A 25,339-nucleotide genomic window follows, 5' to 3' on the forward strand; every position below is an offset into this window, starting at 1 on the left:
CAAAGTATAAAAAATCATTAAGCTTTAACCATCTTTGTCTTCTTGTAAACGTAAAGATATTATAAAGGTTACCAAACCTTTATTTAATCAATTAAGTCGCCATAATCTCAGCCAAACAAAAGATCGAATCTCCGTATTGTCAAACTATATATCTATATAAACGTCAACTAGATATTCTAAGAGATGATGTTTGCCTCAATTTTGATAAGTATAGAGCATAATACTAGAAATAGTCAATTATAATATTAAAAGTGAATATCATAAACTTAAGTTTATTTAACCCACATAATCAACACTTCTAGTCTAGGATTGACAAATCTACACACCCAACATAGATTTGATTTCTTAACCTTAGATTACACAAACCAAATCCGTAATTCAAGTATTTCCTAAACATTTCTCCTAAAGCACATATACAAAATGAATTTGATAACTTATCATGTAACTAATTAGAAACCCTTTAAAGTGAAGTGATCACGTTATTAAAAATGATTCTAAAACAATACCTGTAGAGAGGTGTTTAATTGGTGCGTTTTCCAAAACTTTTTTTTTTAATCACAGCGTTTTCCAAAACTACAGAAGTATTTCGCTGAGCTAGGTCAATCTAAACTCCTAATCAAAGAATAAGAGTATTATTAAAAATTTAAGAGTTTGGACAAAAGTGTAAACATTCAGACAATTCATGGGGGAGAAAAACATGAGAAATAGGCAAGGAAGTAGAACAAATTCTATGAATCTAAGCTATTCGAATAAATCTAGTCGATGATAATTTTTTCATATTTCTTTAAAAATTTAAAAAAAAATAAAGGAAAAAATAAAGATCCAGAAGGAATCTAGTCATGCGTGCGGTTCATTACTATTGCTACAACTGGACCAGCTTTTTCTGCTTTTACGTACGCAGATTTAAATGTTATAGTTGGATTTACACATAGTTCTCATTCCTCCCTCAGACTTTGTTTGCGTGTGAAAATTTCTACACGCGTCCACGTAGATATACTAAGGTAGCAACATAATAATATTAGATAGGTTAAATAATATGGTTAAAATATAAATTTGATCTTGGAAGTTCAAAATTTTTTAATTTAGACTTTATTTAATAACAATTCCATTTTTAGTTATGTTTTCAAAACTATGCATACTTTTTCACAATTTCATTTCTTTAATATGTTCTTCAAGCGTTTTTTAAGATTCTAGAAGTAGATAATAAAGTAGCAGAACACATTGAGGTAGTGTTTGTAAATATATTTTTTAAAAAAGAAAAATAAAATAAAACTTCAAATTCAATCCTGGTTAAAATTTTACATGAGTCATTTTCTTACTTGGCATAAAATTTTGAATGCTTAAATTTAATTTTGGCTAATATTGAGAGACCCAAATTATATTTTAACCAATTAAAAAATTATGAAAATATAATGGAACTATTTTTAAATTTATTTTTTAAATATGTTCTAAAGACCATTTTTAAACGTAAACAATAGGTCACTCATAATAATTTTTAAGAAATAATTGTTTAAACACAAATGTCTCAATTTTTAATTTCAAAAACTTTTTTTTCCATCAAAATAGTTCTAAAACAGACATAAAAATGTGAACCATACCGAGCTATAGAACTTTCAAGGCCGTTGTAAAAAATTTGAAGTCGGCCACGCAATTTTGCATTTCGTGCAAACTGTTGAAATTGAGGTTTCTATTAAAAAGTGAATAGGACCAATAAAAATAAAGTTTTAATTGGATCAATTATGCCGACGCATCCCTCTTATGACTGGTAAGTTTGAATTTTGTTTCTCATTCGTTTTGCCGTAATGGTAATATCATTACTATTTAAAAAAAAATTTGATAGTATCATTAATTAAAAACAATAAATAATTTCATTGAATTGTCACAACATAATTAATGAGTCCATACCCGGAAAAAATTAATGAAAATGGGGTCATTTCGAACACCAAAAGAGAAGGGGAAAAAAAGGTACAAGAACTCATATTTTATATTCATAACTTCGCTCATGCAAAAAAGCAACTTTTTTTTTTTTAGAAAAATAAATGTATTGAAAAATTACAATAGATCCAAACAAATTTTTAAAAGGCTTTTTTCTTTAAAAAAAACTGAAGTGTCAGATATAGTTTTTTTTGGTTCATTTACTAATATTAGTACAAAGATATCAATAAATATATATATATATATATATATATATATATATATATTTACAAATTAGATGATGGGATTCAACTCTTCCCAAAAAAGAAACATGGACTCTAAAACTACTTGAACTATATTCAAGTCGACTAAAGTTATCATCGATAGTCAAATTTTTGGATGTGAACACAAATATTTATGAAAAGTTGAAAGTAAACTTTCAATGCAAAATGAAGAGAAGGTATAATAAAGGCTTTGGGACCAAAACTTGCAGAAAAATAGACAAATAGGGAAGCTTTTCATTCATAGCCATGAGAGATAGGGTACATGGTACATGTGAACAAGTTAGGTATTTGCGATTTCCCAAGTGGCAATAATGCAAGAAGGAAGAAGGTGGGTGGCAAGGAGGAGATTGGAGGGGACCTTATTTGCTAATTCCATGGACCAATTCCAGGATGTTGAGGTGACTTAGTCAGGTGAACCTTCAACACTCTAATAAAAGTATAACCTATTTATTTCGTACCCAAAAGGAAGGAGGAAAACAAAAACTCTACTTCACTCCTAACCCCCAACTCTACATCTATGTATATAATATCATATCCAAAGTAGCACATTTTAAAAACAAAACAAAAAACGAGACACATTTAGTACACGCCAAGTATGAAAATAAATTGCACACGCTTGTGATACAGATCTTTATTATAACGATCTTTCAAATGGGCTCAATTATACTTTTCAAGGCTATATACAAAATATATTTTAATTTTTATAATTTTAAAATATTTCATAAATGTTATATGACTTCTATCTTAAAACTATTCATTCTGTTAACTCTACTAAAAAAATTTTGGAAAATATGAAGTTCAAGGACCAAACTTAAAATTCTAATTCGAGATAAAATTAAAAGATATACATATATGTCATGCTATATCTCTATTTTCATATGTTTAAATAGTGTTTGAGAGTGATTTTGAATCATCAAAATTAAAAGAAAAAAAATTCAAGTTTAGGACGCAATTAAAAGTTGATGTAAAGTTTATTTAGGATATAGCCCCTTTTTGGTTTTAGTGTGATCTAAGCAATGAAGAAAATTGAATCACAAAATTCAAAAACTTATCCAAATTTTATCAAATTGATAGAGTTGCTTGATCCATATCCAAAAAGACGAAAGAAAAAGAAAGAGAAAGGAAGGAGAGGCAAAATGGAGGAAGTAAATGGGTTGAAGATTGAGGGGTGGTCCTATTGGGAAAAGAGGTCCTTGTTATTCTATGGTCCCGAACCACAAAGAAGAGAAGGAAAGACCTATGATTTGGAAGCACTCGAGAGGCAGCTTATTGGAAGGAGCATTTGGGGCAGTGCCAAAATGGCATGTGAAGTTCTCATGGGTGGCCAAATACTATTTCTTTCTCTTGCCCCTAGTGAATCCAACTATGTGATCTTGATTTCTCTAGGTACTTGTCACTGTTCATTTATTAAGTGCATGAGTATATCCAGGTCACCTTCGCTCATTCTTCCTCGAGTTTTTTAACTTTTTTTTTTATTTCCATTTTTGTTGTCAATTAAATACTATAAATTTTGGAAAGAAAATCGAACACATTTAAATTGAGCTGTTATTACAGCCCAAGCAAAGCCTAATACGCTCTAGGATGGACCAGCTAGCTTATGATCTGTTCAATCATTTAGTTGAACAGGGAAGTATTTTGTTCGTTTTTTACTGATAAATTAATATCCCACGTTCTCATTAGATCTTTAAACTAGTCACTCTGTTTAGAAGTTTTCATTATCGTTGGTATTCGGGTTGATATTTGCAAAGACTAATGTAATTACTAGACTAATTAGCCATATTAAGATCTATTTTCAATTCTGATATTTTTTTTTCCTTTCAGAAGCTCTCTTGGCGGGCTTTTAACACCCACCAACTTAGAACTAGCACACTCGTTCTTGATTATTTATTTGAAGGTCAGATTTGATCGGTAACATGGTTGGCCATTTAAAATATTACTAAAATTTTCATATGCATTTTGGAATGATCTTTTCCAGGATAAGCACTATTTTCATCTAATCTTCCTAAATATTCCAATTCCAAGGTACAGAAGCCCAACGTCCAATGGACTTGGTTTTGGACTCTTTACATGGGCCAAGACATTAGTTCAAAGGCCCATACTCAGATGGGCTAGCCATGTGGCTCACATTTAAGGACCAAAATCGGCCTCCCGACCACGTGAACCAGGTTTTTTTTTGCCGATTCAATGATAATTCAAGTAATAAATCAAAGTGCAGTAGTACCTGGAAGTGGATAGGACAGAAGGAATCGCTCTGCATAGTTTGTGGAGTATCCATGTCTACTCCAGCGATGTCCTCGAAACCACCTTCCCAAAGCAATAATATACTAGCAATGCAATGTAATCCTGGCAAAGATTTCCTCCTACAATTGAAGGATAAAAGAGTAAAGAAACTACGTGCCTTGCCTACGTGGTTTATGATAAGTTACAATTTTTCTGCTGCCTATTAAGATATTGATCGAGCAGTTGATGATTTTCGTATCTAACATATGTGGGCTATCGCACGTTTTTACACCAGTGTCAGGTTACCTTTCCAATTAAATACTCTTATTTATAGATAGCCTATAAGAAGAAAAGTTGCTATTTTTCTTCCTCCAGATAGAAAGGCATACGAGACATTTAAAAGCATCTTTGGCTCCAAAATAAAAGATAACAGAACGTCAGATCATTTTCTATATACAAAATAATATATCTTCTATCGTATTCCCAAAAAAAATAAAATAAAATAAAAATATAGTCTATCTATATAAAAAATTGTTATTCACAACTGCCGGGTTGTTCTTCTAGTTTTGTTCAGCTTGCAACTCTAAAACATCCCCAAAATTTCATTCCCGATCCCCAAAGAATGGCAACCAAATGATAATTACGAAAAATTGAGACCTCAAAGAAAGGTGTCAAACGTATTGCGTAGTTTCAAAAATTTGAGACACCACTATCTAATTATGTTTTATTTGATGCGCTATAATTCCCCTCCAAAAGGAAAATAGACTCATTATACTCTGAAGCACAGAAGCAAAGATTAGTTAATCAAGAACGGACAATCGACGTTTGCATACCCATAATAACTGTTTCACTTGAAGAAAGCATCCAATCTCGCACTCGTACTTGCCCTTGTTTTCCCCCTTTTTTGGCTGCCGTAAACCTGTTAAATAAATTCAAAAGAAAGAGACATGGAACGAAACTCAATACCCCTGCTGCTACTAAATCAAAGTTCTTGCTTTGGACTGAAATACATTTTACATAAGGTAGCAACATAAAATGTAACGAGTCAATAGAGTGAACTGAGAATAGTTAAGTTAATGGTGATCCATTGGGAACTTCTAACATAAGAAAGATGCCAGGCGTGGATCTGTACGATGAGGAAGACCACTTCGAGCACCCAAAGCCCGACAACATCCAGCAGCCTGCAATGTAACACATAATGGAGCAAATTCGGTGGCACTTTCCAAAAGAAATAAACACGCCGTTTATGTTAAGACTTCCCAAAAGAGCACCTAGGCAACTTACCACCTGGGAGGAAAATGGCAACAACTTCTCCGGTGGCATGTTGGCACATAATGCTGCAATTGAAAGCAAAAACATAAATCCCTACAATAGGTCCCGAAATAAACAAAGAAATAAAGAAATAAACTGCATAAATTTTTTGGGGTGGATGTTGTTTAAGCTGAAATTGGAGAACAAGTAAAAACGTATATAAACAATTCTTGAATGGGTGAAAGAAGAAAACTACACCGTGAGGTTCATTCTGACATAGTTTTCAAACTTTCTGCTCTAGAAGTTGGACAAATTACAATTCCATGCAGCACTTCTAAAGGAAAACAACAATCGCTAAAAAGTACAAGGTCACAAAGTTATTAGATCAAATTTACGAACCATAAAGAACCGCTCCAATAAATGCATCTCCAGCACCGGTAGTATCAACAATTTCAGATTCTGGTATTTTTTCAGCTGTCCCGAGCAACAGCCTTCCACAGACTGTCCCTATCCCCTCAGCTCTCAACTTGGCCGCTGGCTGAAAGAAACGAGAGGACGCAATATAACTGGACTGAATCTCATTCATATCCTCATATGTAAAACAATGTAATCGGACTCATTGGAGCCATGCTGGACGACCAAAATGTTCCAGATCATGGGATATACCCTTATAACTCTACCACAGATATTACTGAACTCATTAGATTAGCACAATGCTCACAAAGTCCAAATGCATCGTGGTCCTCTGACGATTCCTATGCTCAACTCAAACTTCATTCTACGTATGTCTTTTAAAAATGCATGGCAAAATTGAACGCCGATATTTATACCTTCACTTCCATCCTAGGAGGTAAACAGAAAAAATATAACATAGAAGGCAGATAACATACTAAAACTCCTTACATCCCTCAGATAATTTGTATAAAATTAGTCATCCTTTTGTATATAGGGGGGAAAAAAAGAAGAAAGAAATTGGTCACGTCTGTAAACTATTTTTCTTTCTTGAATTATTACAAACAGATTTTTAGTCTTCAATACCACTTAACAAAAACAGTAGCCTTGCAGTATTTGATCCACATACTACACCCAAAACTGGCGGACAGAGCTTCAAATTACCTCTCTCCTGTATGTCTAGGTACAAACTTGCACCCTGCAAACAATGGCAAGCACTTACCTTTTCCTTTCTCTATATCACTATTTCTTAATGACCTTGACAGATATTAATCTACAAGGATCATGATCAGCTACAAATTTTTACTGGTACACAGCAGAGAAGGCAGCCAATGATTTTGTCAAATGTCAAGGACTATAGTCTATAGCAGGGTTGAACATATGCCCAAGTAACAAAAAGAAATTACCGATGAAACGTAAGTTGGAACGTTTATATTCTCATCCTTTCTGCCCTTGATCACTCCAAGTAAGCTGTCTATTTCAAACTCTTCCATCTGATCAGGTATCTCTGCCAGAAACAGAGAAAATACCTGTAAATTTTAAATATAAATTAAATTCACAAAGTTTTGTACATAAACGATAGCAACCCTTAAGGGTGAACAGCCTACGATGCCAATTGTATAGTAGAAAGCTAATCATCAAAACTCACCATTAGTGCATCTTTCCAGCATTATGCATCCATTTTCACCCAAGGTGACAATCACAAATCTGAGTTTTGGAAGTCGGAGAAGCATGGAAACAAGTGCAGATGGAATTGATGGTGCCTCTGTCCATTCCTGTCCCGTAAAATAATATTTTTATAATTTAGTAACAGCAGGTGACATAAGGAGCACATATACATAAGATGTAACCCAATGAACAACTTAAGATATAAAAGTTGAATAGTTGATAAATGTAATCAGTTATATTGTTAAGGTTCTGTTGTAATCTGTTGTAAGTAATATTATTGGGCTTGGGCTTTCAGTTGTATGGTTGAGCCTTCTCTATGTGTATTTATGTATTACGCCCTTGAAGGGTTAAGATGAGACGCATTAAATACAAGATCATTTTTCCATTATTTCTATCTCTCTCTTTCTGCTGAAGTACTATTTGATCAGTGACAACCCAAATTTCTATTTTATATTTTTATATTAAAATATAAAAATAAACAAATTGTTATGAATCGATACCTTCGCAAAAACAATAGAAAGTCTTAATACACATTAAAACACAATACATAGTATAATAATTATATAAATTGGTAGATGAAAAAATCAATGTCATCTTGCTAAATGGCATCATAAAATCTCTCTCCAACAAACACACAAGTTACATGTTGCATAAGCAGCAAGTTAATCAATAAAGACCAGGGGATAAAAAATACAAACTTAAGATCAAATTGAAAATTTGAAAAGGTATTCAGAGTAACAAGTACAGTTGGAGTTCAATTTCCAAAAAGGTAAATTTTGACAAACTGAACGAAGAAAGAACACTTGCCTGTGGAAATCTTGCTGAGCAGACAACATAATTGGCAAGTGCCAGTAGATCATCCAGACCTTCCCTTTTCCTTTCTGCATCAATCAAGATAGGTATATTCTGCCGAGCTGCCTGTACTGTAAAAGTAAAAATTAATATCCCTTACAACATGGATTAAGAGAAGAAGTTTGTTAAGGAGAAACATCCAGTTCATAGATATTTGTGAGTTTCTTTTGAATTTTCAATCTGGGACGGGAACACAGAAATGTGGCTCTAAAAAGAACTACTTGAAAGAGTAGCCACACACAAGATGCAGCATGTGAAGCATCAAAGCAACTAATAATATTTTACCTCTTGTGCAACAATCAAAGCAGTTTCATGCAATCTAACGTCAAAATAAACAAGTCTGGCACCATTTAAAGCAGACAACAAGTTTGATCGTGAAAGGTCATCTGGCACCATGGGAGGAGATCCTGGAGTGTGGATGCATGTACGGGTGTGCCTAAAAGAGTTCACCGCAGTAAATGAATTGTGAGATGATTATGTACATGCCTAAAATGATGTTAAAAATCATCTCTAAAATATTTATTTAATTTATACTTTTAATAATTATCAAGTTTAGCATTCTGATTTACATTTTAATATCTTTTGTCATACTTAATATTTAAAGAGGCATGCATCCAATCGCTTCAAGAGAAAATGTCTCAAGGTCACCTTTAGCCTTCTAAAACATGGGATATAAAAGAGACTAGAAGCTAAAAGGAACAAAAAATGTCATAGGAATTTCTCTGCATTTTACCACTCGGAAAATGGACAAAATAGAGGATCATAGAAATGCAGATGCTTACGTTTTATTATCCACAATAACATAGGTAAATGGTGAATTACCCCCTTCAGAAACCTGAGAAAACACAAAAAAAATCACAAATGTGGTAACTCATAGGTAATAACTAAAGAACTCATCGTGGAAAGAAAGAAGATATTCATTCAGATAGCAAATAGTAGGAAAAGATTAAATATTTGTTACAACACATTTATATTTAACAGCAAATTTACATTTTATTGAAACCAAGAATTATGTTCAAATGATAATTAAATATTTCACAAACTGTAGATGCCAACTTTATAAGATAGAACACTGTTAATAAAACTACATACTGAAGAGAACTCTGCACCTTAGAAGATTCTTGATGTCATTCAAAATGTCAAATTTCAACAGATTGGCATGGAACATGGAAGCTACCTCACAGAATTCAGTGGCAGAAAGTAATTAAGTTCAATAATAAGAAATAACTAATTTACACTTCAACCGTTTGATGCACTTGGTGCAGGTTTCATCAAACAAAATTTAAGTTTATGTCCTTTACTGTCTGCTGTCATCCTTAGACCCTCAAAGTCCCATTACACTCTTGCTTCACTACTCCGTACCACCATATATTGGAATTAGAATTCAAGACCACAGAATGTGCTTTGCCTGTTTCTTGGTAACACACAAGCACCTCGTTCAAAAGAAAACAAATGATAACACACAAGCACCAAATCATGCACTAAGAAAGCCCTTTTATTCTAAAAGATACACGAGCATTGGTGTTATAGCCTGCATATGAAATGCATCACCATTGCACTTGCATTGAGAAAATAATAATAATAATAATAAACATATCTTTTCCTGCTCCCCCGTGTACACTTACACTTGGTTTCAAAATACAGTTAAACGAGGGCAATATTATCAATACAATGCAAATGGTTGGGGCAAAACGCTGAAGTCAATTATGATATGTAAGTTACAAATATTCTAAATTGTGCATTATGAAGAGTGCTTACTACAAGAAAAGATGTATCTATCCCATCAGCTTCTAGCTCTTCGACTATACTCCTTCCTTGACTATCATTTGCGACCTAAAATTTTATCAGGCATGAATGTAACAAACCTTAGTAAAAAGAGATAAAGACCAGCAACTAATTAATATACATCAGTTCCACTAATACCCGGAAATTGGGCTTGTTAAAGGAAACATTCTAAGGATAAAGAGCAACCTTGGAAATTATCCTTGGTGTTAAACCCAACCGAGCTGCAGAAGTTAAAGCATTCCCCACATTCCCCCCACCTTGTACCTAAGAAGAAGTATCAGCCACGTCAAGCTACAGGTTCTCCAAATGGTTACAGTATATAGAAATTATAATCTTTTCCTTGTAAGAAAATATTTTATTTATTATAAAAGAGGATGCACGTCAAGTAAACTAAATTTAATACAAAGAACAATATCTAGAATTCAATATGGTTGAATCCAAGACAACTCGTGAAATTATATGCTAAGTTCTACTCCAAACATATTCACTTCCTAAGGGAATGTTATTCCAGATAGTATATATTTATGTTCACACCGTCCATTATATTAACACTGTATTAGTCGCGGGGAGTATATGAATTAACAAAAGGTCTTTTGAGTAGTTTTGATCAATATATATAAAATACGCAACTTTAAAAGTTCAACGAGAATAATACCCCCAGACTAAAAAGCACGATGAAGACATGGCATCCATCAAAACTTGAGGAATTTAACAGCATAAAAAATGTCAAGAATCTGAACCAACACTTTCCAATTTTCAACAACGTCCAAAACTTAACATGACAAATTAGACAAAAAAAATATCTTATTCATATAAATCCTCATCCGAGTCACTTCAGTCAGCGCTGAATCTTCATCACAGGATATAGAGCCAAGCTCGAGCAAGTCAACATATCATACACAACACAAATTTTAACAATGCCTGATACATAGCAAGCAAAACACAAAAACTCACGTCTCTGTCGCATCGCTAACGGAAGAGAGCATACCTTTAAACTTGTGGTTCTAATTTTGTCATCAGGATTTGGATAAGAAGCCACTGCCGCCAAGAAATCAACAGACGTACCACCAACACCAAGCTGCAAAAACACACCCGACCTTTCAATCACATTCAAGGAATCCATAAGAATACATACTCTCACGGACAATGAAAATAAGAGCACAAAATAAATTATGTCAGTAATCAGAGCCTAATCAGAGCCAGACCGAACAAGCATTGTTAGAAGAGAGGGAGGGAAGGTAACTCACGACGACGCGATTATCAGGAAGAGGAATCGCAACTGAGGACGAGGTCGACGATGACATTCTTGGCCTGAAATCAGATAATGCACAAAGAAACCGCTGAAATGTAAACAATTAGTTTCGTTTTGATCGGAAAAAGCTGAGAGAAGTAATCGGTTTGCAGGAGAGAGAAGGCAGACCTCGATAATTTTGAGGAGAGGAGAGAGAAGCTCCGGGGAAAATGGACAGGCGTAAAGCTTGAAACGAAAGACTGCAATGACATCTTGCTGATGGCGTAGGAGAAGACTCTTCACTGTTATTTTTTTAATGGAAGATTTTGATTTCCTCTTCGGTTTTCGCCACCCGTCTCTTCCGTTTTGCTTTTTTCTCGAATAAATTTAAATGAATGATATTATCTTATATAAATAAATTCAAACCAGAGGGCAAAAATATTATCTTTTTTTTTTTTTTGGAGACGGGTAAAAATATTATCTTAATAATGATAATGGAAAATAAAATCAGTATTTCTAGTAGTTAAAATTTCTTCTTCTTTTTTTCTTTTCTTTACTTCGATAAAATCACAAAACAGCAGAAAAGAGAATCTCCAACTAACCATAAATAAAAATGGTTAAGACTGGTCCACAATACGAACTGCAAAAACTGAAAAAATATTAATTTGATACAGTATATTAAAATATTTTATTTCAGAAATATTAAACAAAAATCAATAAAAGTACAAATTCATAAAATCCAAACATATATTATTTTCTACTTAAAAAAAAAGTGAGTTTATTAACATAATTTCCTCTCTGTGCAACTCACAATTTATGATAATTTTAAGGACATAGTAAATTTTAAAAAGTCTTGAGATGCTGCGGTGGCAAGAACAATAGGAAAAAACTTTTTCTCCCTATTTTATCGTTTTATTTTAAACATTATTTTGGAGGGTAATTTTATTTTTCAAATATAAATTTATCTCTCTCACCATCTCTCTCCCATGCCACTTCCCCTTCAATTTTTCTCTTCTTCTTAAATTTGGATCGATTTATAGATTCGACATCGACATAGGGATAAATTAATATTTCTTCTTTTGTCAAGTTTTAGGACAATTTCCCTCTTTTTATTTTTATTTTTTCAAGAGTCAATTTCCTTCCTTCAACTTGTGAAACCCTCCTCACAATACTTTGTATCACAAAAACTTAGAAGAATTATTAGAAAATATCATAAGTAAACAAATAATATTAATAACAAGCATTTAAAACTTTTTTACTAAAAATAATGGTAAAATGCTGAATTTGTTAGTTTAAATATGTTTTTTTTTTCAACTTTTACAGGTTTTAAGAGTCTATTTTTAAGTTGGATGGATCATTAAGTTTATAGACAAAAATGTTTGAACTATAATATCAGATATCTTTGGAGTTAACTATACAGTCACTCCCAACAAATACAATATCAGTTTTAGTTGAACTTCAAATGTTTTAAAAGGCTAAAGGCGGCCTCAAGACTTTTCCTCTTAAATAGGCGAGGCGGTATGAGGCGTAAGCCTCAATTTTAGTTAAAATAATTATACAAATTTTAAATTTTGTATGATCAAAGTATTGCTAAACATAATAGTTATATACCAGTATAAAAAAAATCACGAGTTAATTGCCACTTAAATAAACATCCTAAAAGAAGATCCTCAATATCACTAATAATACTACTACTATTATCACTAATAGGATTGACTTATTCTATAAAAATTTGTCTCCAATGTTTTTAAAGTCTAAGTAATAAAAGTAGTGATAGATTGAATCGTCACCACACCTACATTGCAGTGCGCCTTCAAAGAGGCATAAGTCTCTTATGGTTCAAAGAAGGCGTAAGTCTCGAGGCTAAAAGCTAAAGCATTGCCTCGAGCCTCGAGGCGTAAGCTTTAAAAGCTTTTTAAAACATAGAATTTCTTTTTCATAAGTTACCAATGTGAATTTCACACATGTACAAACATTATTCTATTGAATCTAACTGTACAAATCATCAATATTTAGGTAAGTTCATTCTTAACCTCAACTACAGATTATTTTATGCTTGTTTTACTCTTTATAATTTTTCTTCATGTCAACTATAAAAAATAATTTAAAATTAAAAAAATATGCCACATATACACATAAAATTACCACATCACATTTATATTTAAAAACCCTTGCCGCAATTTAACTCCAACCTAAATCTTAGGAACTAAAATATATTTTACCAAATTTTATCATTCTTGACTTTTATATAAAAAACAATGAGAACGTTACTAAATGGACCCGTAATTTCTACCTTACATATCTAAAACATAAAAGAGGACGTGCATGGTGAGATCTGTCAATTGATACAAGCACAGAGGCTCATCGATGCAAAAATTGTCAGAAAATATGATAGAAGAGAGTATTCAGAATACATTTCTAACTCGTATGGTAATGAATCAATAATTCCAAAACCCAATACTTTTACCTCTCTTTCTTCCCTTCTCTCTTGAAAAACCACTTTTAACTTCCAAGCCTGACAGCGCTTATGAATCAGAGAGTTAACTGTACATTTTAAAGAGTCGCAGAAGGATCAGCCACCAATGTCCCCTTGAGAGCTCCACACAGCACAAAATGATCAAGAATGGAGCTGTCGAGGGGGCCACCAATGGCGCTCATCCGCTGCCATTGCTCTCCCAAGCATTCTTGTTTTTTCGAAGATTTAAAGAAAGAAACTCAAACCCAAAACCCGTTGTTCCAAGAAGGCCTTGAAAGAAGTCCCCCATGCTCGCTCCTGCTTCCCGAAAATCTATAGAAGGCAGGCTTGCTTCGGGCGGTTCGCAAGGGACCGGACCTGTTTCCATGCCGAATAGGCAATGATATTTCATCCCCAACCAAACTTGAAGTTGAAAACGGTCTGTTTTCCATCTCTTCAAGAGGGCCAGAGCTGTATTCCATGGTGATGAAGGAAGAGGCTTGCCCGAATGTCAACCGAGGAGTAAAGCCACCCGCGTTCCACCAACTGCTATCTGATGGCACAAGATCGCCTTTGAAATCCGAGTCTCGAGCAGAGGACTCCTTTAGACTGCAGCAGTCTGCACATGTCTCGTCTGTGTCGTTGTATATTAGCTTTAGAGCTTGCACGACTTCTCCCATAAATGGCCTCTGGGTCACCTCCGGATGAACACACATAGAAGCAATGGCAGCCACCTTGGCCATGTCATCAAAGTCATAACTACCTGCTATAGAAGGATCTACTAGTTGCTCCAAACCTTCTTTACTGGTCAGCAGAGGCCGAGCCCAAGTAACGAGGTTCTCCTCGCCATGTGGTTGGGACATGTCGACCGGTTTTCTTCCCGAAAGAAGCTCAAGTAGCACAACTCCATAACTATAAACATCACTTTTGACGAGCAGGTGCCCAGTCATTGCATACTCAGGTGCAACGTACCTAAAAATTTATCAACTCAGTCAAGAACGAGTAGGTGATAACTGATATGGCACCTATAAAAAGACATTCACTTCATGGGGAAGAGACAGGCTCGAGTTAACCAACACGGTTCCAGAAAAAAGCTTATTCTGCCAATGATTATAGAAAAATTGAGGTCAAAGGCTGCTTAACATATATAGGGTTCTGAAACCAGTTGTCTTAACTCTCATAGTCATGATCCATTGACAACATACAACCAGTTGCAATCGACAATTAAGGATTTGTAAACAGATTGATCCAATCCAATACATAATTAAAACACAGCATAAGGATTACCCGAAAGTTCCCATGACCCGTGTCGATATATGTTCACTTCCTTCAGTTGCTTCCCTAGCCAATCCAAAATCCGAAACCTTGGGGGTGAAGTCAACTTCCAATAGAACATTACTTGCCTTGAAATCGCGGTGGATGACACGAGGATTAGAATCTTCATGAAGATATGCCAAACCTCTTGCTGCTCCAAGAGCAATTTTTAACCGTGCGTCCCAGTCGAGAGGTCCTTTTCTCTTGTCAATGCCTACACAACGCAGGTGAAGAGTCCTTTGTAAGTAAAACCAAGAGTAATTAGATTGGCACGAACGAATACAGAACTACAAAATGAGCGATTAAGAACAAGGTGATAGAAACTTTTTAAACTAATAAAATGGTACGTACCAACATATATGATACATCTAACAAGAGAAACCTAAAGAGCTTCTGTTTCTTGATGCGGGTGGGAAGAGCTTTCGATTCGGTTTTCCACTAAAACCAAATATTATGTATCTGATGCTAAGAGTGGTTAATTCAAACTATTTCACTAAAAGGATGTAGAAATTCTTGTTTCTATTACCAAAAGAGAGCTAGAGTTCTTTGGCCCCATGCCTACAAGATTTGTTGGTAGTCCCTTTAGAAGGAAAGAAACAATGAATTTTCAAAGATACGTTGAATTCTTTTTATTACTTTTGGGACCTTGCCCTTTACGACCTCAAATTGGAGTGTCTTACACAAATCTCTTTGTTTCTACTTTTTCTATCAACCTAGATTGGAGGCCTTTATGTTTGATCCCCTCCCTCCTGCCATGAGGAAACCTTGTCGCCTTTAGGTTATTTGGGTGTTGATTGGTTAAAGAAATTTCTACAGTTTCCTATTAAAAGAGCATCTTTCTTCTTCATCCTTATGGCTTTTCGAGAAATCCTTCATCTCTCAATATTTTCGATACAGAATGATCAATTAATAAAAAAGGCCAACAAATTTGAGAGGTCCTTAGGCCTGAAAATCAGATAAGGAGTCTCTAGTTTTATGGTTTCTACGAGATCAAATGTCACGAAATTGAATGATCAACGAAGAAGGATAATGGGACATTTTTATTCAAGAATTGAATGAATGAGAAAATTTTGCCAGCAATTCATCAAACAAATCATGTATAGAAAAAGGATAATCTAAAAACAGTACATAACGACAAATCAAATGCAATATGGAAGATATACCATGCAAGTGGGACTCAACACTGCCATTATGGACAAGCTCGTATACTAAGCAGCGAGTTCGACCTTCAATGCATATCCCAATCAGTTTCACAAGGTTGCGATGATGCAGTCTACTCAACATCTCAACTTCTGCAATAAATTCCCGGTCCCTATTCTGATTATCCCTTGTAAGCAACTTAACTGCAACTTCATTTCCATCTTCCAAAATTCCACAGAAAACTCGGCCGAATCCCCCTTCGCCTAAGACCCTTTTTGAACTAAACTTTTCTGTTGCTTTCTCAAGTTCTGAAAGTGCAAACGTTTTAACAGATTGAATACTGGTTGGCATTGTGGAAATTATGGAAACAGAGGTGGAGCTTGCAATGCTACTTGATAAAGTTGATCCTATTCCTGCAACAAATCAATATGTAATCATCTCAAGCAGTATTACAAGTAAGTTCAACAGGACTTTCTAGATAGCTCAGGGAATAGACAGCTTGAACTCAAACAATACTTGTGGAAAGATCCTATTGAGAGCTAACATATCGGGATCTACAAACTCACCAGATCTTTTGTTAATAGATGATGTGAAGACAGGGCCAACAGCACTAGACGGTCTTCCGACCTTTCTCCATTTTACCAAGATGGAAAGAGCTCCAATGAACACTAATAACACAACAAATGCTGAAAGTGCTATGATTGCAATCGTTTTGACATTCATCCTCTGGCTTTTATTAACGAAATTTGCAGTGATGGGAAGATCTCCAGCACTTCCACTAGGAGCACTTCCCATGTATCCTCCATATGGGGGTGAAGAAGGAATCCCTGATCATGGCTCATTGAATCTTAATATTTATTGAGAGGGGGCAGATAACAAAAGCTAAGAAAAAATGATAGTTAAAGTTATTACCTGGATAGCTGATGTAGACAACTTCATAATCACCAAAAAGTGTCATGTTTAGATGCACCTTTTTATCCCAAAACCTTCTGTAAGTCAATACTGCAGTGGTATTATCAAACTTCTCTCCCAAAGGTACTAAGTTTATGTCCACCATAGTTCTTCCTTGATTTTGACTATCTGCACTTGCACCCATGATTTTCACTTGGCTCTGCTCCAAATAAGTACCCTCTGCAATCTCAATTTCGAGATCGTTCATCACAGGAAAAACAGCATATGGAGCTATATCCAGAAGAAGTCTGACTTTCATGGGAAACACACAGCCACAAGGTGAACCAAAGGGAGCCGCAGTAAGGGGTTCCATGCATATTTGATCACAACCTGCCAAGTCCATGGCCAAAAAAATTTAGTAAAAGGAATTTCATAAAAGAAGATTTACAACTAGAAAGCTAATCATCGGTCTAAACAGTGAAAGATGAAAATTTGCAAGGCTGTCTTCATATGGAAAGCACAATTGTTAATGGATCACCATCACTTACAAAATATAAGGAACCAATAATAATTTCAAATATTACAAAGCTATTCAAAGGAAACATGAGACTGAGCTAAAACAACTTAGCTTCAATTCACAACGACTGAAATCCAGCTCTGAAGTATCTCATATTCAAGCAGATGGTTAACAGACAGGAATAGCTCCATAAAACTATTTTTTTTTAGCAGGAAAGGGGTGGACGGAGCCATTTATCAAGCAAAATAAGAGCCATTTATCAAACAAAAAATGTGGAGTAGGAGCGTATAAACAAAGAGCCATCACTTGGCCATCATATGTTGTGAGGTTATACTGGTTTCCTGTTATGATGAATAATTGACCGGTTGAATAATTCAATCCCAGACTCTACCTTGGTCTTTTGATGGGGTAGGTGCAACCACATGAGGTCGTATACGATGCCGTCGACGGTGTCGAATTGGTAAAGGTGCATTCCTAGGACCTACTGCAAAAAGGTAATGTCAGTAAGTAATAGCAACACAAGGAAAATGGAAAATTTAATATATTGCCTTCATAACCTGGAGATGGTGCAGGAGCAGTGGATGGTCCCAAAGAAGACCTATATATCCAGTTACCAGGTAATTTTGAAGATGCAAATGAAAAACCCGTTAACTCTGACCTTCCTGCAATAAAGGAGCCATACGCATGCCATAAAAAAGGGGATGACCATAAATAGTTGAACAATGAAAAGGAGATGAAAAGGAGATGACCATCATCGAAACTTCACTATTTCACTTTAGTTTCTTTTCAAAAAATAATAATAAATCAGTTTGAATTTTAGAACAATCCCAACCAAGCAGAAATTAAACATTAAAAAAAAACCACCAAATTATAAGGTAAGCATGCCTGCTGCCTACTTGATTTCCGCATGCCCAGGCCACAGCTCAAATTGTTTTCTACTCAATTCAAAATTAATTAACCATAAATCCGAATACAATCCAAACTCCAAAGGCAATGTTAATGCTACCAAGTACCAACTACATTGATTAAGCTAGTTTGACATGTTCCCTCTTCAAATTGTTTCTAACAGTTCCTTTGATTAAATATGCAGGTTGTGCATTATCAATGTCTGTACTCTGTAGGATCCATGACTTTACATTTGAATACATTGTGGGCACTTATCGTGTGTTCATGTAGAAGTTGGAATATAAAAATATATTAATCAAACACGACACCTTGTTACCAAATGGACATCACTATACCATTTTCTGTTGAGCTTTCTGTCATTGTCGTTTGCAGATTTGGCTGTATGGAAGGAGATAAGTATATGTGTGGTGAAGATTGTCCTGAAACCAGAGACATGAGAGACATGAGGTAACTTCCGCGTTTTAATACAGGGTTAGACAATTCAAACTACATTACTACGGCTTAACGATAAGAGACATAAATGTTGTATCTAGAAAAATGAATCATAAATCAAAAACAAATTAACTGCCACGAAGAAGATACAGCTAAAAACAAACACTATGGTGCAGATTAATTGGTTGTCGCTGAGAGTTGGCAAAAGCACTTCCTCCTCCAGGGTCTAATTGTTTGCTCAAGATTAATAATCCTACGAACGACACTCTTGCGACATTTCGAAAGGAAAACCGAACCACAAAGAGACAATAATTTTTTTAAAAAGAAAATGCCAAAAGCAGCAAAGAAAGCAACAGAACGTACGCGCTTTGTTCGACGAAATCAAGTCGAAAAGGTAAATGCAAAGTACCTGAGCAAAAGGAAAGCAAATTGACCACATGAAGAAGAACCAGAAGAAGATGCAGAATATTCGAGAAAGGCATTTTGTGTCCACGCAGCAAATTTCAGAGGAAACGACCATCATCAATAGCCATCACCGCCTACGAGCTCAACCGCCTCAACATAAAGCTGCCAAAGAAAACATTCACAAGGGTTGCGGTGAAGTAATCGCCGGCAGCAACCTTGTCCGACGCAATGCGAGCTCCAAATCCCGCACCACATGGCTCACTGATGCACTAACTTCAGCTCAAATACACAGGCAAAATGGGAGCAGTAAAAACCCTAGGAGAGAGAAAACGAAATGGAACAAACAGTAGGAAGCAATGCAGGTGTGTGGGCTAGCAGATCCATGAAATGCGGTCGAGGATCTAGAAGAACGAATATAAAAACTTCACTTTACAAGGAGAGAAAAAAAAAGAAAGATTGCAGAACTTTTAGGGATAGAAAATGGAGGAAAAAAGAGAACGAGATCTTGAAAGTGCAGAGAGATAGAGAGAGAGAGAGAGAGATGGAACCAGAGGAGAGAGAGAGAGGGGTGGGCGAGGAGCTAGGTGAGGAACTTTATTACATGGCAACAACACTCTACTGTTACTGTTACTACTGCTACTAAGCCAAAGGCAAAGCCACTGCTTTTTGGCGAAAAAAGGCCATCGATGGATGTGTCTGGTCCACGCGCTCCGGACATTCCGTGTTCCGAAATTTTGTGATGAAACGACAATTTACAGACTCGTTTGATTACGTCATAAATATACTTTTTTTCCTTTTTTTTTGTTTTTGAAAAATGCACATGTGAGGCTATGACATAATACAAAGTTACATTACAAACTCCTTTTCTTCTCTCTTAAATGTTGCATTATAAATAAAATAGATATTATCTGAACCTACGACTACAAGTCTACAAGTCTACAGCTGACTCCTTTGGAAAAAGCACTCATATAGTCGTATGAATCGTTAAAAATATACTTAAATTGTCTTTGATCTTATTTTTACTAAATTAATGATAGATTTTCCTCTTAAAAAAAGGAAAAAACCTAAAGTAATGATAGGTCCTAAGGGTCAGTCGTTGAATATATAATTTGTTGATGTCATGCTAATGAAGGAAGGTCGGCTACATTATCATCTGCATGAACGAGCTATATAAGGAAATATATGCAAATTAGGAATAAATAATTAAAAGCCCAAATCAGTCTAAATTCGAGTTGATTAGGTCGATAAATTACATATCTAATTGGATAGAGTAATGATGTATTTATAGGAGTTAAAGGGAGAATATTTATATTGTGCAATTATAACAACGATCATAAAAATTGTTATTTTGTTGCTAAGGTTGTTAAGCTACTCCCAATTGTTCGTGGAAGTTGTCAGATTGCTTTATTATTTTGTTGCTAAGGTTGTTAAGCTACTCCCAATTGTTCGTGGAAGTTGTCAGATTCCTTAACTCGAGCAAGACGAGCTATGGATCCTTTACCTTCCTTTGAGGCTTGGTAGGTAGCGAACTCTGCAAGTCAGCATCAAACCTTTTTGGGGCAATCTTCGATTTGGCCAATCTATTTGGTACCACTCTAATCGAGCTTGATAGGTCGGCCACTATGATAAACTACTTATCTGTATTTATGGATGAATTTAATGGCTCGATCGTCCGATCACTCAAGATGATTTATTCTTATCTCGCCACATATTTTTACTCCCAACATAATTTATTTTATATCATCGTGCACGATATGATAGTCCGAAAATTTATGGTTCAATCATCATTCATTTTTAAACCAAATAAAGAAAAAAAATGTATATGATATTACCCGAACTTATATATTTAAACCAAATATTTCAGGATTATGACTCTTATTGAACGGTTAACTCTAAAATATTCATAATTAAAAATAAAATATAATTTTAGAAAAATAAAATAAAATACAGTTGCAACTAATAATATGTGATTGGTTAAAGTATATATCTTGAACTAAAATATCGTTTAGTTTACAACATGATATAGGTGGGAGATCGAACTGACAACCTCATAGTTGTAGACATATGCCAATTATCGCTCAGCTATGCTTTGGCTTATCTACGACAATTGTTACAATATCACTCCTTATCATAAAAATTAAAATTTTAAACTTTCATAAATTTAAAAAATTACTAAAACTTTCAATGGTGAAAATTAAATCTTTGAACTTTCCGGTAAATAAATCTGGACTCTCTAAAATTTAGATTGGATATATTTGGTGGATTATTCCAGCCGCTCTGATGAAATGAACGAAATTAGAAGCTGTCCACGTAGATCAAATCCCCATCGTTGCGGAGGATTGATAGCGTGGGTGCAAATTTTTAAAATTTTATTTTTTGAGGCCGATTCTGGATTCTGGATTCGATATCATTCTCTTATCCTCTTCCTCTGATCCACGATTTGCCGCAGATCTTTGTCGGAGCTTGGAGATGCCAGTGAACTTCCCACCGGAGAAGCCATGGAAACCGGCAGGGGGAGGGATTCGAATTCGATATGAGGTTTGCTCGAAATGGCACGAATGGAAGAACCCAGATGATGATTTCAGCGATTAATCGAAAGATCGGGAGACGAGAAATTGGGATTTGAGGGCGGGGCTAGTTCATGAGAAAATCTAGAACCAGTATTGGAAGCCGACGAAGAAGGATTGAACGAGATGGGCACGGCAGAGGAGAGCGAATTTATGATGAAACCAGGGAGAAGAACTTCACCGACTAGTGTAGATATAATCCCAAGAATCGACCAACCAGAATTGAGCATTAAAACACCTAAAATTTTATCGGGAAAATCTGGGAAAGGCAGTGAAAAACATATACATCCAATTCTTAGAATTTTAAGTTTTAATTTGTGGCAATTGAAAATCTAGAGGTTGTTTTATTTCTGAAACAAAAAAAAAAAAACATTGAAAAAGATCATTAAATTTTACATAAGGAGAGTTGTGACCAGCGTTATCATCCCAATTCTGAAAAACAATTATCTTAAAAACAGATAAATAATCGAAAATATTATCCTAAAAGACAAATAAATAATCGAGAATGACACACTTACAAGTTAAAAAAATACTTGTAAAAAAAAATATATATTCGAACACGATGATAAATACGATGTCCCTAAGATATTATCATTTAACCCAAAAATATATATATATCGAACACGATGATAAGTAAGATGTCCATAAGATATTATCATTTAACCCAAAAAAATAAATAAATAGATAAGAAAGAAAAAGCTCAACCATACCTATATATTTATTTATTTACAAACCACACTCAACTAAACGAATTAATAACCAAACACAACTTAGATCTGCTTTGTCAAGACATTAGAAACCTTTTCAACAGGCTAAGAGTTGAAATCTCCAACCCCATCTCAACTTAAAAAAACAAAAAACTAACTTCAGAAACAAAAATCTAAAACCAAAGAACAATTAATAATTCCTGCCACACACATTGAAAATTTGACAGAAATTCAGTAGTTATTTATTCTATTTATAAAAGAGAAAAATCTATCTCCTCCCCCTGAATTATGTTTGAAACTTGGTAATAGGCACCGAAAATCTGTTATTACCAAGTAGAGATTGGCCAAGTTCAATCATATGAGAAATACTTCCTCATTGATCAACGTGAATCTATTGATGGAGAATGGAGAAGTTATAGGAAATGGTCAATAATTCTCAATCAATAATTTTTCTCCGCTGAAAGTGAGAGTTTTTTTTTTTAATTTTTTTTTTCAGTGGTGGTAGGGAGTGACTTGAAAAGTATTAAACATAACCATATCACCAACTGAATAACTATTGTAATTAAATTAGGGAAAGGGAAGGGATGGCCCTCAGTGGACGAGCCATCTCCACAACGACGCCAAATTTATCCTCCATGTTTACCTCATATTCATCTTCAAGCTTCCAATCGAAAAGATTGATGAGCGAACCCAGCATTAAATGCAGCATTCTCATCGCCAATGGCAATCCAGGGCAAATCCTCCTCCCTCCGCCGAACGGAATCAATTCGAAGCTCCGCCCTCTGACGTCAATTTCCGACGCTAAAAACCTCTCTGGTTCGAATGATTCTGGATTCTCCCAGCTCCTCGGATCTCTTCCGATCGCCCACGCATTTACGAGCACCTGTGCATCCTTTGGGATCGTGAAACCTCCAATTTCCACTTCTCGTTGCGCCTTACGAGGTAGCAATAAAGGAGCCACCGGATACAATCGGCAAGCTTCCTTCACCACCGCCTGCAGATATGGCAGCCTCGGAATGTCAGCCTCCTCCACTGGTTTGTTCTTCCCTAAAACTTGCCTGATTTCCGCTGTAGCTTTCGCTAATTTATCCGGATTCCTCAATAGCTCTGCCATTGCCCATTGCAATGTCGCTGAAGTTGTATCCGAGCCGGCGATGAACAGTATCTAGGTTAATTTGGCACAAATTAGAAAAAGGATGCATCAGAGAGCTATTTAAATTTCCTTACTGATTAAGAACCAAACGAGCTATTTCAATGTATATTTACGACTTACGAGTATTAAATGTTCCATTTGTTCTTTCTCGAGTTTGCTGTCTTCGCTTTTGAGAAGGTAATGCAATACATCGTTGTTCGGAGTAGAATCGGGACTCAGTTGCTGCTGCTTCATCCTCTGTTTGATCATGGCGTCTATAACATTCAAGATCTTCCCCATGTGAATCGCCATCCTCTTCCTCATCCCCTGAATGTCGAGCGTCCGCAACATGGGGAAATAGTCGCCCAAATTTGGTTTAGCGGCTTCTTCCAAGATCCCAGATACGCTATTCTTGAACTCCTTCGCTAATTCAGAATTCAGAATTGTCACATCGACCGAGAAAATTGTGTTCGAAATTAGATTCAGCGTCGTCACAAACCCTAATTTCCCTACGTCCACCGCCTCGCCTCTCAACGCAATTTTCCGAACAGTCGCAACTAGCTCCTCCACTTTCTTCTGACGAAGATTCTGGTTCGCGTCCAGAATTTTTCCGGCGAACAGAGTGTTGTTGCATATTTTCCGATAGCTTCTCCAGAGAGGAGAAACCGGAATCCATGGGAATGCGACCTCGTCGTGGCTAAGAACTTTCAGCGCATCTGGAATGGCTCTGTTGCACAGATCCTGGTCGTTGGTTTGAAGGACTTGTTTAGCCATGGCGGCAGAAGAAACCACCACCGCAGTAACCTGTCCGAGTTTGAGACTCATAACAGGGCCATGTACCTTGGCGAGGCTGGCCAGCGACTTGTGAGGCTTCTCTCCGAGATCCAGCAGATTTCCGATGACCGGCAGAGGCCTTGGTCCCGGCGGTAGCTTCGAGTTCCTTCTCGTCGCCGATTTTAGGGTCGAAATGAAAAAGAAGGCACAGAGGCAGAGAATGCAGCTCCAGAAGAACTCCATTTTCGACGATGCTCTGTTCTGGTTGTGAACTGGTCTTAACTCTTAGCTCGTCAAGCTAAGAACAGAGGAGTTCCCTCACCGCAGGGCCACCCGACTGAACAAATGCTAATTTCCAAGAACAATAATTCAGTGTCTTTATCACATTTCCCTCAAATTTGTCCTGCCGTGTCAGCCACTACATCAAAGACGAATAATGAAAATGATGTTTGACATTTTTCCATTGATAAACACACAAAATGGTAAAAGTAGTTGAAAATAATAAAGGTACAATTTTAGATATGACAAAAGGAAAAAAAAAAAACAGAAGCAAAATAAGCAAAATAACAATTATAAGCCTTAAAATGCGGATGCCCGTAAAACCATACATTTCGATTTTCACTAATATATGTGTATGATATATACATGATATATTTTTTATTTATCACTATATACAACTATATATACTACTGATATAATTATGATATATACTTCACTAATATAATGAAGAACGAGACGAACAAAAAACTTATTAAATACGGTATGATTTTTTTGGAATTCTAAAAAATTGAATCCTAGATTGCGAAGAAGAATCCCAAAGATGAACAAAAAATCTATTAAATACGGTATATGTCTGATATACTATTGATATAATATTCTGATATACCTAATGTGAGTTTCTATGTAATATATGTCTGATATATTATTGATATAATATTCTGA

General features: G+C 35.4%; 3 protein-coding genes across 5 annotated transcripts; all 3 read right to left on the reverse strand.

The window, feature by feature from the left end:
• Positions 1 to 218: 218 nt before the first annotated feature.
• On the reverse strand, positions 219 to 11,531 carry LOC111025880 (pfkB-like carbohydrate kinase family protein). Of its 2 annotated transcripts, none has more exons than XM_088125739.1 (15): positions 11,347 to 11,531; positions 11,174 to 11,237; positions 10,915 to 11,004; positions 10,113 to 10,190; positions 9,900 to 9,974; positions 8,924 to 8,976; positions 8,427 to 8,577; positions 8,097 to 8,207; positions 7,270 to 7,396; positions 7,028 to 7,128; positions 6,069 to 6,207; positions 5,703 to 5,755; positions 5,521 to 5,599; positions 5,252 to 5,337; positions 219 to 4,558 (listed from the first exon to the last, which is right to left on the reverse strand). In XM_088125739.1, the coding sequence occupies exons 1-15, from the start codon at positions 11,427 to 11,429 to the stop codon at positions 4,523 to 4,525; spliced, it is 1,326 nt and encodes a 441-aa protein (XP_087981865.1). In that variant the 5' UTR covers positions 11,430 to 11,531; the 3' UTR covers positions 219 to 4,522. The 2 variants fall into 2 exon arrangements, with proteins under 2 accessions (XP_087981865.1, XP_087981866.1); XM_088125740.1 differs by having other exon boundaries at positions 11,174 to 11,266.
• Positions 11,532 to 13,523: 1,992 nt separating this feature from the next.
• Positions 13,524 to 19,826, reverse strand: ALE2 (Protein kinase superfamily protein). Of its 2 annotated transcripts, none has more exons than XM_022301136.2 (9): positions 19,222 to 19,826; positions 18,716 to 18,799; positions 18,032 to 18,136; positions 17,866 to 17,955; positions 16,979 to 17,347; positions 16,633 to 16,893; positions 16,090 to 16,479; positions 14,900 to 15,140; positions 13,524 to 14,584 (listed from the first exon to the last, which is right to left on the reverse strand). In XM_022301136.2, exons 1-9 carry the CDS (start codon positions 19,292 to 19,294, stop codon positions 13,873 to 13,875), a joined length of 2,325 nt encoding a protein of 774 aa, XP_022156828.1. In that variant the 5' UTR covers positions 19,295 to 19,826; the 3' UTR covers positions 13,524 to 13,872. The 2 variants fall into 2 exon arrangements, with proteins under 2 accessions (XP_022156828.1, XP_022156819.1); XM_022301127.2 differs by having other exon boundaries at positions 17,866 to 17,958; positions 19,222 to 19,825.
• Positions 19,827 to 22,831: 3,005 nt separating this feature from the next.
• Positions 22,832 to 24,802, reverse strand: LOC111023668 (geraniol 8-hydroxylase). Its single transcript, XM_022301145.2, has 2 exons — positions 23,765 to 24,802; positions 22,832 to 23,656 (listed from the first exon to the last, which is right to left on the reverse strand). The coding sequence occupies exons 1-2, from the start codon at positions 24,638 to 24,640 to the stop codon at positions 23,054 to 23,056; spliced, it is 1,479 nt and encodes a 492-aa protein (XP_022156837.1). The 5' UTR covers positions 24,641 to 24,802; the 3' UTR covers positions 22,832 to 23,053.
• Between the last annotated feature and the right edge of the window lie 537 nt (positions 24,803 to 25,339).

Source organism: Momordica charantia (assembly GCF_013281855.1).
Source record: "Momordica charantia cultivar OHB3-1 chromosome 6 unlocalized genomic scaffold, Mcharantia_2.0 BLBB01000006.1, whole genome shotgun sequence".
Lineage (NCBI taxonomy): Eukaryota > Viridiplantae > Streptophyta > Magnoliopsida > Cucurbitales > Cucurbitaceae > Momordica > Momordica charantia.

Coding starts and splice junctions, on each gene's coding strand:
- LOC111025880 (XM_088125739.1), bottom strand. CDS start 11,429: ATGTCATTGCAGTCTTTCGTTTCAAGCTTTACGCCTGTCCATTTTCCC. Junction 8,977..9,899: donor TAGATACATCTTTTCTTGTA/GTAAGCACTCTT, acceptor GTGTTTTCTCAG/GTTTCTGAAGGGGGTAATTC. Junction 5,338..5,520: donor ACGCCTGGCATCTTTCTTAT/GTTAGAAGTTCC, acceptor TTTATTTAACAG/GTTTACGGCAGCCAAAAAAG.
- LOC111023668 (XM_022301145.2), bottom strand. CDS start 24,640: ATGGAGTTCTTCTGGAGCTGCATTCTCTGCCTCTGTGCCTTCTTTTTC. Junction 23,657..23,764: donor AAATGGAACATTTAATACTC/GTAAGTCGTAAA, acceptor AAATTAACCTAG/ATACTGTTCATCGCCGGCTC.
- ALE2 (XM_022301127.2), bottom strand. CDS start 19,294: ATGCCTTTCTCGAATATTCTGCATCTTCTTCTGGTTCTTCTTCATGTG. Junction 18,137..18,715: donor AGAAAGCTCAACAGAAAATG/GTATAGTGATGT, acceptor CCTTTATTGCAG/GAAGGTCAGAGTTAACGGGT. Junction 16,480..16,632: donor ATCTATTAACAAAAGATCTG/GTGAGTTTGTAG, acceptor GATTTGTTGCAG/GAATAGGATCAACTTTATCA.